Source organism: Myotis davidii, unplaced genomic scaffold (assembly GCF_000327345.1).
Source record: "Myotis davidii unplaced genomic scaffold, ASM32734v1 scaffold164, whole genome shotgun sequence".
Lineage (NCBI taxonomy): Eukaryota > Metazoa > Chordata > Mammalia > Chiroptera > Vespertilionidae > Myotis > Myotis davidii.
This window is the reverse complement of record NW_006296417.1, coordinates 2,788,797-2,805,466: the sequence shown is the minus strand read 5'-3', so window position 1 is coordinate 2,805,466 and position 16,670 is coordinate 2,788,797. Positions and strand designations below refer to the sequence as shown.

Here is a 16,670-nt window from a genome sequence, read left to right as displayed (position 1 = left end):
GGGGGTGGGCAGGAGGCGGCCGATCCATGATTCTCTCTCACGCTGGGGTGGAGGTGGGGCGATCAGGGGCGGGGCTGGCCTGTGGGAGGGGCCGTGAGCAGTTGGCTGGCCGGCCACGCCCCCTGGTCGAACTCCCGGTCGAGGGGACAATTTGCACATTAGCCTTTTATTATATAGGATTATGTATAACGGGATATTGTAAAAATTAAGTTACGAAATTGTTATTAAAACATTGCTTACATACCGTTATATTGGCTGGGCTGCAAAATACTCGTTGTGGGCCGCGAGGGCCGTGAGTTTGACATGCTTGCTCCACACCCGTGTTTCCCTCTGCAGGGCTGCCCGAGACTCGACATATCTCTGACTCTCTTTTTCTTTGTCGCGTTCTCTCACTCAGTCCTCTCCCCTGCTCTCCGCCACACCCGCTATTTGTCCGTTCCGGCTCCCAAGAGCCCTTTTGAGTTTGTCTGGTGTGTTGTGGGTGCATTTTTCAATGTTTTGTGACAGAACGTTTCTGGGGGTAAAGGAGTGATAAGCATCGAATCAAGCGGAGGCCAGAAATTTAATTTTCCCCATCAGGAGCCGTCGGTGTTTCGTGGGGTCCTGACACACACTGATATTTTTATCCCCGTGATCACGGAAACGCGGTGCCTTCGCATGATTTCCCAAAACATAACAACGGCCCTTTTTTCTTCCCCCAGAGAAGCTTGAAGGAAAGCGGAGGGCGGGTTCCACACGCACATTGAAAGGAAGTCACCTCACGCCTTTTCATCCGTGTGTGTCCCCGAGCTCGGAGGCGAGTGTCTTGGCCACCAGGTGGCTTGGACTGTTGATTCAACGTTCGCTTTCAGGATTTATCTCTGGTGGGACACGTACCTGACCATGGCAGGGGCGCACGCCTCCCCCGCTGTCTTTCATCCAGCTCATTTCATAAATGAAGGAGGATCGGAGAAGACTGAGGTTATATCTGAGAACTGGCCTTTCCAGTTACCTCCTTCAAACTCGGTTAAGGCTTAGAGTGGGACAAATCGGTACTTATTTAACGAAAACTCATACGGTGTTGTTGTTTTTTTTATTAATTTTTTTATTGACTTCAGAGAGGACGGGAGAGGGAGAGAGAGAGAGAAACATCAGTGATGAGAGAGAATCATGGATCAGCTGCCTCCTGCACGCCCCACACTGGGGATGGTGCCCGCAACCCAGGCATGTGCCCTGACCAGGAATGGAACCATGACCTCCTGGTTCATAGGTCGATGCTCAACCACTGAGCCACCCCAGCCGAGCTCCTACAGCGTTTAACAAACATTCCTAACAGGACTTCCAGGAGAGAATGAAAAGAGGGGTGGAGAAACAATATTTGAGGAAATAATCGCTGAGAATTTTTGCAGAAGAGAAGAAAGACTTGAGTCATTTGAAAGTGGGTCCCATACAAATACGATGGGGTTTTTTTTTGGTTCTATTTCTTTAAAAATATGCCATTGGAATTTTGATGTGCATTGCATTAAGTCTGGATATTGCTTTGGCCAAAAAAAAAAGTGCATTCTGAATACCAAACAGGAGGAATAAAGGTAAACCCACACCTAGAAACAACAATTTATTGCCCTCTAAGATAAAGTCTAGACAACCATAACAGAATGGGGAGGGGAGGTGGAGGGAGAGCAGGATTTAATGGGTCCTCGACGTATGCCAAAATTCCTGCCCTGTTTGGGAGGGAGGAAAACATCGTGAACAACGTTGCATGGTGTTCAGGAGATTTATAGTATAGAGATCACCACTAAACACACAGACATAAAAATCTATAATTTTGAAACTAATAGGAGAAGAAAGGAGAGCAGAATAGATTACACCCTATCGATTCAGACAGAGTCCGCAAAGAACTCAGAAGGCGGCTGTATCAGCACAGATTCGGGGCCGAGGGAGCTGGGCATCCTATATAATAAAACCCTAATATGCAAATCGACCAAATGGCAGAGCGACTGGTCGCTATGACGCTCACTGACCACCAGGGGGCAGACGCTCAACGCAGGAGCTGGCCCCTGGTGGTCAGTGTGCTCCCACAGGCGTAGCGCCGCTCAGCCAGAAGCCGGGCTCATGGCAGTGCTAAGGAGCCCAACAGGCGGGTGGTAAGGAGTGAGGGATCCCAGACTGCAAGAGTCCCGGACTGTGAGAGGGCCTAAGCCGGCAGGCAGACATCCCCCGGATGGTGAGAGGGCACAGGCCAGGCTGAGGGACCCCTCCAGTGCACGATTTTCGTGCACCGGGCCTCTAGTTTAAGATAACGGTGGTTTTCACAGCCTGATGGACTGGCCTTCTCTCTAGCAGCGTTTTGGTCTCAATGACTACACCGGGCCCCTGAAGTGAGGGTACAGCTTCTCCCGGTCGGGGCTGACGAGCCCCAAATTCCCCACTTTCTATTTTCATTATTCCTTATCAGGGTCCAAAGGCTTCTCTCATGGCATTCTTTCATATCCTGAGTTACGAGTTACCATTTGCAAGCCTTTTTTATTTAGGTGACATTTCGGTGTAACTGGTTCCTCCTCCACCCTCCCCCTCCCATTGTTAATCTCATTGATGAGCTGGTGGAATGGGTTAGTACCGCTTCTGTCCAGCAGGGGGCGGCCATGCTCACTGGTTCCAGGGGGCCAGACTCCAGGATTTTGGTGGGTGATGGGTGATTTGGCGCCCAACTTTCCACCCACATCCTCCATAGATATGCTGGCAGGTGGATGCTTTGTGAGAAAAAAAAATAGATTGTTATTTCTGGATAGAAATTCCAAATTTTCATGTAATATCCAGGCATTGCATTCCTCATGCCTCATGCTTCACCTTGCCTCAGGGTAGACTTTGCATCTACACGGACTCACACCTCGGTGAGCACGTATGTATGTTCAGTATAAATACATCACACGCTGGCCTGGCCGGCGTGGCTCGGTGGTTGAGCATCAACCTAGGAACCAGGAGGTCACGGTTCGATTCCCGGTCAGGGCACATGTCTGGGTTGCGGGCTCCATCCCCAGTAGGGGGCGTGCAGGAGGCAGCTGATCCCTGATTCTCTCTCCTCACTGATGCTTTTCGCTCCCTCTCCCTTGCTCTCTGAAATCAATACAAAATATATTTTAAAAAATAGGTAACACTCTGCACAGTGCAGCCGAGACACAGAGGGGCAACTTTCTGAGTTTCAAATACAGTATCTGCATCTTTTCACAGCTGCCGCCCACCCCCGCCCCCCCCCACTCCACGTGCTGTCTACCTCGCTCAGGCAAACTTTAAAAGAATATCGTATTTCACAAAACCCTATTAAACTGTCACATAAATCCCCCTGATTTCCTTTTCCCGTCAATGCTGATTACCATGACACATATTTCTGTGTCAGGGAAAATGGGTTCCCTTCCCATCAGCCTCCTCCTCCTGCCTCTTTTTTGGCGGGGGTGGGGTGGGCGTTCTGTCTCCTGGAGACTCTTTAGGGCAGAGGAAGTGGCGACCCCGAGGCAGCCCGGTGCTGGGTTTTGCCTATGTTCTGAGCCCTGTGAGCTTCCCATCGGGGCCTTCGGAAGGGAGTCTGGCTTCGCAGAAGCTGACGGGAGTTATTTCCTGAGCACTTACTACGTGTCTGGCTCAGCTCAAGCTCCTGTGTCATCTCCTTTCATTCTCACAACATAATGAGGTGGAATGGTGATTTTTTAAAAAAATATATTTTTATTGATTTCAGAGAGGAAGGTTAGATGGAGAGAGAGAGAGAGAAACCTCCATGATGAGAGAGAATCATGGATCGGCTGCCTCCTGCAAGCCTCCTACTGGGGATCGAGCCGGCAACCCGGGCATGTGCCCTGACTGAGAATTGAACCGTGATGTCTGGGTTCATAGGTCGACGCTCAACCCCTGAGCCACGCCAGTTGGGCTAGATAAGAGCTTTTAAAGTCAAATTTGAATGGTTCTCATTCAAGCTAGATGTGGCCATGCCAATAATTTATTTGTCCATTCATTCAACTTACTATGGCCTGAATACTAATATAATCCTCCTTAATTACAAATTATACAACTTTGTTACATGTATTGAGCAATTAATGTGTACCTTATACTTTGCAAACTGTTTTACATTTGCCCGGCCACTGTGGCTCAGTGGTTGAGCCTCAACCTATCAACCAGGAGGTCACGGTTTGATTCCCGGTCAGGGCACAGGCCCGGGTTGCAGGCTCTATCCCCAGTAGGGGGCATGTGGGAGGCAGCTGATCCATGGTTCTCTGTCATCATTGACATTTCTCTCTCTCTCTCTCTCTCCCTCTCCCTTCCTTTCCGAAATCAATAAAAATATAGTTTTAAAAATTCTTTACATTCATCTTCATGTTTAATTTGGACAATGGCCCTTCCTACCTTTATTGCGATATAGCTGACATATAACATTGTGTGATTTTAAGGTTGGACACGTGATGGTTTTGATACCTGTATAGGTTGCAAAATGATACCACAATAAGGCAGTGAGCTTCTGTCACCAGGTACTATTTCCCCAGTTTTTCAAGTAAGGCCCTGACGCTCAGGGTACGTCCGTGACTGACCGCAGAGAGAACGCCGCGCTGGGCTGCGACCCAAGGCTGTGGCCCGGGAGCTGGCGGACCCGGTGTTGGCTCGGAGCTCAGGCGGACCCCAGGCCTGCGTGGCGGCCCTGTCTTCCCCGGGTGGCCCTGTCTCGTCTCGAGAAGTAGCTGTGAGAATTCTAACATTTCAGGAAGAGTGATAGCCGGTGGCTTCAGAATGGAGAGCTCTCAAAGTCAACTTGCAAGTGATGACTTGATTTTTAAGACACTCATTGACATGCAGGCTGCAGGTCCTCGGCCCCGGCTGGGAGGGCTGTTTCAAACCTGGCGCTTGCGGGGTGTCGTTTGGCTTGTATGAACTAGCTTTGGGGGGACCTTCCCATCTCGATGCTGCTTGGAAAAACGGGTGACCCGGGATTCTCACGGGATAGAGTCTTTACGCCGCGGGCACACAGTCTTGTGCGTCTGTCTGTGTCGTTCTCGCTGCTCCTCTGAGGGTTTGTCTGTCTCTAAACCACAAGCGACAAAAATAAGTATTTCATTAATGTCCTCTTTTTAAATCCTTAACCGAGGGTATGCTTATTGATTTTAGAGAGAGGGGAAGAGAGAGAAAGAGAGAGAGAGAAACACCGATGTGAGAGAAACATCGATTGGTTGCCTTCTGTACATGCCCTGAAGGGGGAATCGAACCTGCAACCTCAGTGTGTGCCCCGGCCGGGAATTGAACCCACAACCTTTCCATACACGGGGTGAGGCTGCAGTCAACGGAGCCACATGGGCCGGGGCTCATTAATTTCCTCTTAACTTGCAAGGCCATCTGTGCACGTGGGTGGTTTAGAAACCTATGTGATTCACCCCCAACTTTCACACCGTGTGTGTGTGTGTGTGCGTGTGTGTGTGTGCTTTAAGGCTTCTCATTTCCCATAGTCTACTTGGGAGTCACGTGTCATTGGCTGCACAGGGCAGCTTTTGAAACTCTCGCTTTCCACGCCTGCCAGATGCTCATGAGCTTTTTTCCTCCAATGAGCATTTTTGTAAGGTGTGTGTGTATAGGCGTGTGTGTACAGGCGTGTGTGTACAGGCGTGTGTGTACAAGCATGTGTGTACAGGCATTCGAGCACGTGAACATGCATGCTTGTGCATACCAGTCACTGTGCGGATGCCCTGGTTCCAGTGGAAACAAAATTGGATTAAATATATATATTGGGGTCCATTTGAAAACTATGTTAGGCCTGAGGCACTTCCCCGATGGAGGCCCCATCCGATATCATCTATATATATAAAAGCCCAGCGACCGAACGGCAATACGACCAGAACTACCGGTTGACCAGTCGCTATGACACACACTGACCACCAGGGGGCAGAGCTCAGTGCAGGAGCTGCCCCCTGGTGGTCAGTGCACTCCCACCACGGGCTGATTCCCGCAGGCCGTGCCCCTCACCAGTGCACAAATCCGTGCACCGGGGCCTCTAGTATTAAACATAATAAAATACACTCATGTCCCACATTAAGGTTTTTCTTTTTAACCTAATTTGAAATAATTGTGTGTTTGCTTTTGCAATGATTTGGCTATGGGTGACCCTTCATTTACAGTTGGCGGTGACTCCTTAGTCATCATGGTCTGTAATTGGGTATTCGTGCAAAGTGCGCAAAAAATATAACCTACATATTTCTTTCAAAGGTAATGAAATTTTTATGAATACTAGATTTAACAATTAATGAAGTTGACATTATAGCCCATTTTTTGGAATACATTTATGTCAAGTTAATAGATGCTTTTCGTAGTTCGGAGCCATTGTCTACATGCTTTCAGGTTTCTTTTTTTTAAAAAATATATTTTTTTATTCATTTCAAGAGAGGAAGGGAAAGGGAGAGAGAGATAGAAACATCAGCGATGAGGGAGAATCATGGACCGGTTGCCTCCTGCACGCCCCCTACTGGGGATTGAGCCCGCAACCCCGGCATGTGCCCTGACTGGGAATTGAACCGTGACCTCCTAGTTCCTAGGTCGACGCTCAACCACTGAGCCACGCTGGTCAGGCCCAATAAGTCTTAATTTTATCCCAAGAGCAGTGGGAGTGGGAGGAATGAGCAGGGATGGAGAGAATGGAAAACACACAGAAAGGTATTTTGGAGGCAGAAAGGACTCTGTTACCCACGTGGGGTAACCCTGTCGAGGGGGTGACCTGGTGAGACCTGCCCATGTCCAGTTCAGGTGGCCGAAAGGACTCCCGGTCACCTCCTCCAGCCACACAGGGCAGTGGCAGGACCTGTTAGGGCCGCCGAAGGGGGAACACATGAGACCAGAAGGGGTAAAGAATTACTGATGTGCTAGTATTAGGTCATCTGGTGGCCAGATGGGCTGACCCCCAAAATAGCGCCAGCACCCAGGGAGGGGGAGTCAGAGGTTTTAAAGGACTCCAGCGGGCCTTTTCTGGACAGAGAATTCTCTGGGCGCGCCCAGATCCTGGGAAGGTCCGGAGGGCAAGGATCATGGTCTTCGCGAGTGGAAGGTGGTGTCGGCGAAAGGGAATGTCGGTCGTGAAGTGGCCCAAAGGACCGTTCCTAGGGGAGGAGGTGGCGATTCAATTCGGTATATCAGACCTAACGGGATGCAGAGACCGGCTGGGTATGAGGGCCCGTGTGAGGGGCCCTGTCTCCGGGCAGGTGTGTGGGCCACAGGTACCGGCCCCGGTCACAGGTCCCCCGGTGGGTTTCAGGAGGCGGAAGGACGCTCTGAGACCAGAGGGCCAGATGCTGAGTCTTTGATCCCGTGGCAGCTTGGTGTGGACGCAGCTGCAGGCTTTGTGTGCGGATCTCATCTTCTCACTTTCAGGCATCAGTGTGTTGCCAGGCTCTCCATCCGCCTCTCTGGCGGCCAGACCCACTCCCCACACTCTGTGATCCCATGCGTCCTGGGAGCGCTTGGCCTGCCCGGCCGCTTTCTCGCTGCCCAGTCATCCGTGAACCTCCCTCATTCAAAGGTGAAAACATGTAAATGGCTTCCACAGACAAGGCCGGTTGCCAAGCAACAGGGCATCCGCAGTACCCTTGTCGGGTTCGGGAAGTGGAAACCGGCCGGGGTCATTTCTGGGAACAGCCGCAATCATAATCCCCTTTCTCTCTCCTTCCTTCCTTCCTTCCTCCCTTCCTCCCTCCCTACCTCCCTCCCTCCTTCCTTCTCTGTCTCTTCGTCCTTTCTCTCTCTCTCTCTCTCTCTCTCTCTCTCTCTCTCTCTCTCTCTCTCTCTCTCTCTCTGTCTCTTTATCTCCCTTTCTCTCTGAAATCAGTAAAAATGTATTTTTTTTAAAAAGAAAGAAACGACAGAAAGTAAACATTAAACAAAATTGCAGTTGCACACATTTTAATAAAATGGGGCGAGCGTTCTCGTAGAAGCAAATATGGAAGCCTGGTTATCACGGACAAGTTATAGGTCATTGGATTACCTGACCTTTTGCACAGAAATCTTATTGGGTGAAGTCACCGTAGACTTTCCTTGGCCTTCTGGTATTAGACAAATTATTTATAAACCATGATTCAGGAACTCATGGGTCCTGGAATAGGACACCGTGTTTTTTTTTTTAAAGAACAATTTTTTTTTTTTATATTTTACTGGTTTTTTACAGAGAGGAAGGGAGAGAGAGTTAGAAACATCGATGAGAGAGAAACATCAATCAGCTGCCTCCTGCACACTCCCTACTGCGGATGTGCCCGCAACCAAGGTACATGCCCTTGATCAGAATTGAACCTGGGACCCTTCAGTCCGCAGGCCGACGCTCTATCCACTGAGCCAAACCGGTTAGGGCAGGATACCATTGTGTGTTTTTTTTTGTTAAGGCTTTTCCATCAAACATTGCAAAACAACTTTGACGGCCGCCCAAGGCTCTCCTACCATTTCAGCAGCAGGGAGGGACCTGATGCTATGCGAAAGCAGCCGGTCAGAGAAAGGCAGGTATCTCATGACCCCACTCACAGGTGGCATCTCAGGAACAAAGGAGAAGACCTCCTCTCAGAAGCAGCAGGAGGTGGCCCGACCCCGCCCCCGGTTGGTCTGCAGGTGCCAGCACCATTCTGAGGCCTCCCGGAGCTGGAGGAAATGAGCTAAGACTTCCCTCTGGGGAGCATGAATTCCTCCAGGGAGCTGGGGGGCAAAGGAGCCGGTGCCCTGGGTCCCAGAGAGACCCCGGCAGACCCCAGGCAGAGCGGCAAACGTCCCTCACTGGGACCCACAGACAGATTCTAGGCGGGTGGGGGGAGGGATGGGGAGGGAGGGGACGATGTGGAGGGAGCAACAGCACCTGTTGGCAGTTTTCCTGATGCCATTATCCTTGGTCTCCCAGTGGCTGTCACTTCGGAGTCGCAAGTTTTTTAACCCCAATCCAAGCACAAACAACGTTGACCGCGCCATCGACGTTATGTGTCCTGACCGCCCAGATGTGTTCTCTTTGCTCCCGCATCTCTTCCCGTCACAGAACCTCCAGGAAAAGCTCCGTGCCGTTGGGCGCCGACGGGGAGATGCAGGTGGATGTGCTGGTATTTAGGCCGAGGCTAAAATTGTCGGCTCAGCCTCTGTCTCACCGCTTCCTCCGGGTGATCTGGAGACAGCCCGGGAATAGATTTCCTGATTTTTCTTTTTCATCTGGGCCTATTATCCAAACCCACTTTCTCACACTGGAGAGAGAGAGAGACAGACGAGCGGGTACGGGATAAGAAGGCGAGATTGCCCTTTGCAAAGAGAACAGGAATTTGTGATTTTTTCGAAATTGGATTGCTTTGTGAGAAAGAAGGCAATCAATTAGAATGCTTTGGGTGTGGGTTTTTTTGCTTGTTTTTTTTTGGGGGGGAGGGTGACCTTATTTTTTTCATTCATTTTTCCTCTGTATCTTAACGATATTCCATTGGATTCTAATAAACGTTTACCATGAAGTGTGATAAAGGGTTTGAGTTAGAGAGTTGATAGACAGTCTAGGGCAGTGATGGCGAACCTTTTGAGCTCGGCGTGTCAGCGTTTTGAAAAACCCTAACTTAACTCTGGTGCCGTGTCACATATAGACATTTTTTTGATATTTGCAACCATCGTAAAACAAAGACTTATATTTTTGATATTTATTTTATATATTTAAATGCCATTTAACAAAGAAAAATCAACCCCAAAAAATGAGTTCGTGTGTCACCTCTGACACGTGTGTCATAGGTTCGCCATTGCTGGTCTCGGGCCAAGGTGTTTAATATACTAGTCAGGAACCACAGGAGGCTATTGAACAGATAAAAGTGATGACTCCAAACTGAGATAAGTCGAAAGTTTAAAATAGTCCCACTGATGTGGCTCAGTGGTTGAGCGTCAACCTATGAACCAGGAGATCACGGTTCGATTCCCCGTCAGGGCACATGCCCGGGTAGTGAGCTCGATCCCCAGTAGGGGGTGTGCAGGAGGCAGGCGATCCATGATTCTCTCTCATCATTGATGTTTGTCTCTCTCTCTCTCCCTCTCTAAAATCAATAAAAGTACATGTTTTTTTCTTTAAAAAAAGTGTAAAATACATACAAAACCTCTGATGACTTAACTACAAAATATGCAGCATATCTCATTAGTCATTTTTGGTCTCTCTCCCTCTCTAAAATCAATAAAAATACATGTTTTTTTCTTTAAAAAAGTGTAAAATACATACAAAACTTCTGATGACTTAACTACAAAATATGAAGCATATCTCATTAGTCATTTTTGATATTGATTCCATATTGCAACGGGCCTGTTTTCCTCTTTGTCTTCTGCGGTGTACCACTACTTAAAAATATTTGCCGTTATGGAAACTGACATATGGTTATTATTTTATGAATTGGCAAGCATTCTCCATGGGGAGCAGGAGGCCCTAAATAACCTCCAGGCACAGGTGCATCTCTGTGTTTCCATGTCTTTAAGGAAATGTTATAACTGCACACATATTGGGATCCTCCCAGCATGCAACTCTCTTGCCTCCCCCCCCCCCGCACTCATCATTATGTCCCAGCTATCTTCTCATGTCAACAGAAAGAGAAAGATGTGCCATTAAAAAAAAAAGAGTATTTATTGATTTTTTAAAGAGAGAGAAAGGGAGAGGGAGAGAGAGATGGAAACATCCTATATAATAAAAGCCTAATATGCTAAGTGTCCGGTCGTCCGTTCAACCAATCAATGCGTAATAAGCTAATGATATGCTAAGGCTGCTCAACCGCTCGCTATGACGTGCACTGACCACCAGAGGGCAGACAGTAGACTGGTTGACCAGTTGCTATGACATCCACTGACCACCAGGGGGGCAGATGCTCTGACTGGTAGGTTAGCTTGCTGCTGGGGTCCGGCCGATTGGGTCTGCTTCCTTCCCCAGCCCCGATCGTGCACGGGTGGGGTTCCTTGGCCTGGCCTGCACCCTCTTGCAATCCGGGACCCCTCGGGGGATGTCAGGGAGCCGGTTTGGGCCTGATCCCGCAGGCCAGGCCGAGGGACCCCACTGGTGCACAAATTCGTGCACCGGGCCTCTAGTCTATGACGAAAGGGCATCATTCATCGGCTGCCTCCTGCACGCCCTCTACAAGGGATCAAGGCCACAACCTGGGCACGTGTCCTGACTGCGAATTGAACCGTGACCTCCTGGTTCATAGGTCGATGCTCAAGCACCAGCTATGTGCCATCTTTAATGACTGCATAGCATCCTCTGTTCTGTATCATTTCCTTAACTAGCTTCCCGGGGATGCACATTGAAGCCGTTGCCAGCGATTGGCATCGCTATCAATAAGGGCCTAATGAGAGCTCCACTGTGCTTTGAGGACGGGCTGACAGATGTCCCTGATCTCACTGGGTCATGATTGTCTGTGTGCCTGTCTTCTCACCAGCGGGGCTGTTAATTCCCCGAGGACGAGCCCATTACTTCTCTTGGAATTCCCAGGCCTTGCCAAGTGCCAGTGGGAGCTAATGATACATATTGTTGAAAGAAAGAAGGAGCAAATGAAAGGATGTTTATATAGTTGGTACACGATTGTGTGTGATCACACCGTGTCTTCAGTTCTTACTCCATTTCATTGGCCGTTATCCTGAATCTCTCTCTCCCAGGCATTCTGCTGTCCCCCACTCGTTTCTAACCGCTTTTAACAGATCTCATTTCCACAAACATACGTGTAATACGAAGCTTTAAGGATTAGAATGTTTCCAAAAAATATAGGCCTACCCGATGTGGCTCAGTGGTTGAGCATTGACCAATAAGCCAGGAGGTCACGGTTCGATTCCCGGTCAGGGCACATGCCCGGGCTGTGGGCTCCATCCCCAGTGTGGGGCGTGCAGGAGGCAGCCGATCCATGATTCTCTCTCATCATGGATGCTTCTCTCTCTCCCTTTCCCTTCCTCTCTGAAATCAATATAAAGATATACATATTTTTTAAAAGGAATTAGAATATTGCAAAACCATGACTTCTTCATAGATTTTGGCGGCCTTTGGGACCTGTTTCATCCATGGCAGAGGGAAAATAACGCCAATCCCTGACGCTTTTTTTCTCCTACCCTCACCAGAGATGACTTATGGAAACCGAAACTGGCCATTACACGGAATAAAACGCATGTTGTGTGTGTTGCATACTATTTACAGCTGTTGTCTGTTAGGGGTTCTCTGGGGTACCGTTGGCTGCTACAGCCAAATGGTCCCGTAAGTTTAACTCAGCGCTATGCCCGCAAAATCCTCTTAAATCACACAGAGGAGGAGAGGAAAATCGACGAGACGTGGCTCGAATGCCACTTATATCTTCACGAGACCCCGTGGCTCCCTTCATTCGCACCTTCAGGAGGCTCAGAGCAGCCTGCTGGGTCAGCAGTTCTCAACCTCCTGGCCCTTTCAATATAGTTCCTCATGTTGTGACCCAACCATAACATTATTTTCGTGGCTGCTTCATCACTGTCATGTTGCTCCTGTGATGAATCGTCATGTCAATATCTGATAGGCAGGATGGTCTTAGGTGACCCCTGTGAAAGGGGCGTTCGACCGCCAAAGGGGTCGCGACCCACAGGTTGAGAACCGCTGTGCTAGGTGGTGGGGCGCATTACAACATAGCAGATGACCCGCCTGACCCTCCAAAGGAAAGTTTGGTTGACACCGATTTGCAAGGGCAGCCTTGAGCTTATTGACTAACACACGGAGGGCGGGAGAGGGGCGGGCAATGGTCTAAAAAGGAGAGCATTGAGAATTTACAGCAGCTTAAGCTATTTTTTTTTTTTTTTATTTCTCCTTGTCGGGTGGGGAGTTCTTCCCAGTGTCGCTCAATGGGCTGTAAATGAACCTAGTTCAAAACCCACAGAGCGAGCTGTGGAATTATAGAGCTGAAAATAGGCTACTGATGGGCACTGACTCATCAGGCCGCTTTATTCTGCACAGCCCTTTTGTTGGCGTGCCAATACCGCTCGCCCCGGAAGGCGGAAAAAGGGATGGTGAGCAAACGGGAGAGCAGGAAGGGGGGAGCTGACCTTCCATTAACGTCCACCGTGCCCTTCTCCCCCGCGCCCTACCCCCGCGACATCCCCCGAGGGGTACCAGACTGCAAGAGGGCACAGGCCAGGCTGAGGGGCTCCCCTCCACCCTGAGTGCACAAATTTTTGTGCACCGGGCCTCTAGTATTTTTTTTTAAAGCGTCAATGATTCTCTTTGCAAATTGAAGAAACTATTATGAGCCTAAGATTGAGGTGCTTCACTCTGTTGTCAAATCTCTCGAGGGCAGGGCTCCGTGTCCAGCAGGCAAAAATTTCCAATACACGTTGCGCACATGACTCTTATTTCTACTGAGGAATAGCAAACATCATCTCACCCACAGACTTGGTAATTGGCAAGGCGGGGAACTGACATGTAGGGAATGGCAAGAATATGCCACTAACACCTTTCTGTTTTCCTTTTTTTATCCTCACCCAAGGATATTTTTTTCCATTGATTTTTATTTTAGTTCAGAGAGAGTGGATGGGAGGAGGGAGAGAGAGAGAGAAACATTGATATGAGAGAGACACATCAATTGGTTGCCTCCCGCATGGGCACCTTCTGGGGCTGGGGATCGAGCCTGCAATCGAGGTACGTGCCCTTGACGGGGAATCGAACCCACAACCTTTCAGTCCGCGGGCTGACGCTCTCACCACTGAGTGGAACCAGCCGGGGCCATCCTTCTGTTTTTATAACAACCACAGGAGGTCAATATGATTGTCCCCATTTTACAGCTGGTAACATAGCGACAGAGAAATCAGGTCATTTGTCTGCGTGTCACAGCTGGTAGTGACAAAGAGAAGAATCCTTCCCATATCGGTGACATCCACTGTGGAGAGGTTTTTTTTTTTGGTGGCCTTTCTAAATCTGCTTCTTAGCTTCTTCTCGTGCCTCAAAGTATTTACATTTTTTGTTGTTTTGTTTTATTTTGCTTTTAATACATTTTTATTGATGTCAGCAGTAAAAAGAACACAGAAATCAATAAAATATATTTTTGTTAAAAAAAGAAAACATCATGATGAGAGAGAATCATGGATCAGCTGCCTCCTGCACACCCCCTACTGGGGACTGAGCCCACAACCCGGGCATGTGCCCTGATGGGGAATGGAACCCTGACCTCCTGGTTCATAGGTCGACGCTCAACCCCTGAGCCATGCTGGGCAGGCAAAAATATTTACATTTTTCATAACAGCCTTGAGCTTTGACTTACATCCTCTCTCGAGTCTCGCCGGCCCTAGAAGCAGGTGGAAAATGGATAAATGCGGGCCAGATGTGTGTTACAGACAATGGACCTACGAACTACGTCACGATGGTCCCGTGTAACCTCCAGGGGCCCCGTGGGGACGTCTTGATGGAAGTGGGAAGTGAATCGAGGTTTAGTTTCCTCTGTTTTTTCCAACAGGGCAGCGTCCGTACCAGGTGATCACAGCCCGCGTCCACCCGGGAGAAACCAACGCCAGTTGGGTGATGAAGGGGGCCTTGGAGTTCCTGGTCAGCGGTGACCCCGGGGCCCGGCTCCTGAGGGAAAACTTCATCTTCAAGATCATCCCCATGCTCAACCCCGACGGGGTCGTCAACGGCAAGTACGTGGGGCGCTGGCCCCACCGCCCTCACGTGGATGTTGCCGTAGTAACACATTTGTGGGTTTATCTGATGGCGGGGTGTGATCGAGGAGGCCTGGCAGGCAGACCTTCTCCTGGGCTTGGTACAAAACACTATCTGTTCTTCACTGATGCGGTCTCATCGTTTTATTTTTATTTTTATTTATTTATTTTTAAATCTATATTCATTGATTTCAGAGAGGAAGGGAGAGAGAGAGATAGACACGTCAATGATGAGAGAGAATCATGGATCGGCTGCCTCCTACACACCCCCTACTGGGGATCGAGCCTGCAACCCAGGCACGTGCCCTGACCGGGAGTCGAAACGAGACCTCCTGGTTCATAGGTTGACGCTCAACCACTGAGCCACACCGGCCGGGCCATCTCAGAGCTTTCTAAATAGAAAGGTATATGGCTCCATGGGCAGTTCATGCCAAAGGGGTCCTTAGACATGATTCCGTTCCACACTTTTCTATTAAAAGGGAGAAAGCCGGTGCCCAGGGTAATCCAGTGACTTGCCCAGGTCCCATGGTGGGTGAGTGGCAGAGTTCGGGCTCACACTGTAGTTTCCGCACGGGCCAGCCAATGCTTTCCTTGACGCCCTTAAGGTTTACTGCAGAGAAATCTTGATTGTCAGTTGCATTTGATGGCAGTTTGGATGCAGCTCTAGGAAGGGTGTCGCTTTATCTGAACGGGGTGGCTGAAGTGGTGAACCAAGGCTGTGGAGTGGTTGGGAGTGAAGTGACTGAGAAACAGCTGGAGGAGGGACGAGGGTCGCGCGTCTCCTGTCAGGGCGCCACCTGCCTTCAGAGCGGGCGGCGGGGACGAGGACCCCAGTGTCTCTGAGGCCTGTTGGAAGAGGGTCCACATTTTATTTTTTTAAATATATTTTTATTGATGTCAGAGAGGAAGGGAGAGGGAGAGCGAGAGAGAAACATCCACGATGAGAGAGGATCCTGGATCGGCTGCCTCCTGCACGCCCCCTACTGGGGATGGAGCTCACAACCCCTGCATGTGCCCTGACCTGGGTATCGAACCATGACCCCCCTGGTTCCTAGGTCGACGCTCAACTGCTGGGCCACGCCGGCCGGGCTGATGGAGGTCCTTGGTTGGAAGGCTGATGTGGTCTCAGTCCCTGAGCCTCCTCCTGGCTCAGCCACATGCCTCAGGCTCCCCCATGCACAGCAGGCCGGCTTCTTCTCAGTGACAGTGCCGTTCATCATCACTGCCCCTGTTAATTATGATTAAAATGACCCTATTTACGTAGAGAGCATCTTTCATCACTCAGCGTCCAGGAACTGCGCAGGTCCCTCGGGTCACCCAAACCATTTTGGCCGAGAGGGACTTGGAAATCCTAGCGTTCCGTTACGGAGAGGAGAACCCACAGGGAATGGCAGCATCACCACCCAAAGGCCTGAGACCCCCAGGAGTGTGTAACATCTCACAACTCAAGGGCTTAAAAGTCTCGGCTGCCTGGCTGATGTGGCTCAGTGGTTGAGCATCGACCTATGAATCAGGAGGTCAGGGCACATGCCCAGGTTGCAGGCTCGATCCCCAGTAGGGGGCGTACAGGAGGCAGCCGATCCCTGATTCTCTGATCATTGATATGTCTCTCCCTCTCTCCCTTCCTCTCTGAAATCAATAAGTATGTGTGTGTGTGTATGTAGATATAGATATAGATAATAGATATAGATATAGATATAGATTATATGTATGTATATATTTAAAGGAAATTTATTGGCTCTGGGAACTCACCAGGTCCTGCTGCTAAATCGTTTGCATAGTGTTAAACCATGTCCGGGGCTCGGCCGGGAGTTCTGGGAGCTCGACCCCAAGGGCTTCCTTGCTCTCTAGGGGTTGCTGCCACAACCGCACACACCGAGCCTCGAGCCTCGGGTGTGTGCCTGCTCCACTCGCCTCCCTCCGACATCGCCACTCCACATAAACACGACTATTTATTATTCCTAAATTTAGGGTGATTAATTCCATCAGCATAAACCTAATTTATGCCGTCATAAACAGCGACGAGGATAAATGCTGCCCAATGCTAA

At 49.6% G+C, this 16,670-nt stretch overlaps 1 protein-coding gene across 1 annotated transcript in view; it reads left to right on the top strand.

Annotated features, from left to right (window-relative positions):
- AGBL1 (ATP/GTP binding protein-like 1) overlaps positions 1–16,670 on the top strand; it is a 128,537-nt gene that overhangs the window by 78,941 nt on the left and 32,926 nt on the right. Inside the window, exon 17 of the mRNA XM_015569116.1 lies at positions 14,421–14,601. Within this exon, the coding sequence (XP_015424602.1) occupies positions 14,421–14,601 (181 nt within the window). The remainder of the gene's footprint in view (positions 1–14,420; positions 14,602–16,670) is intronic.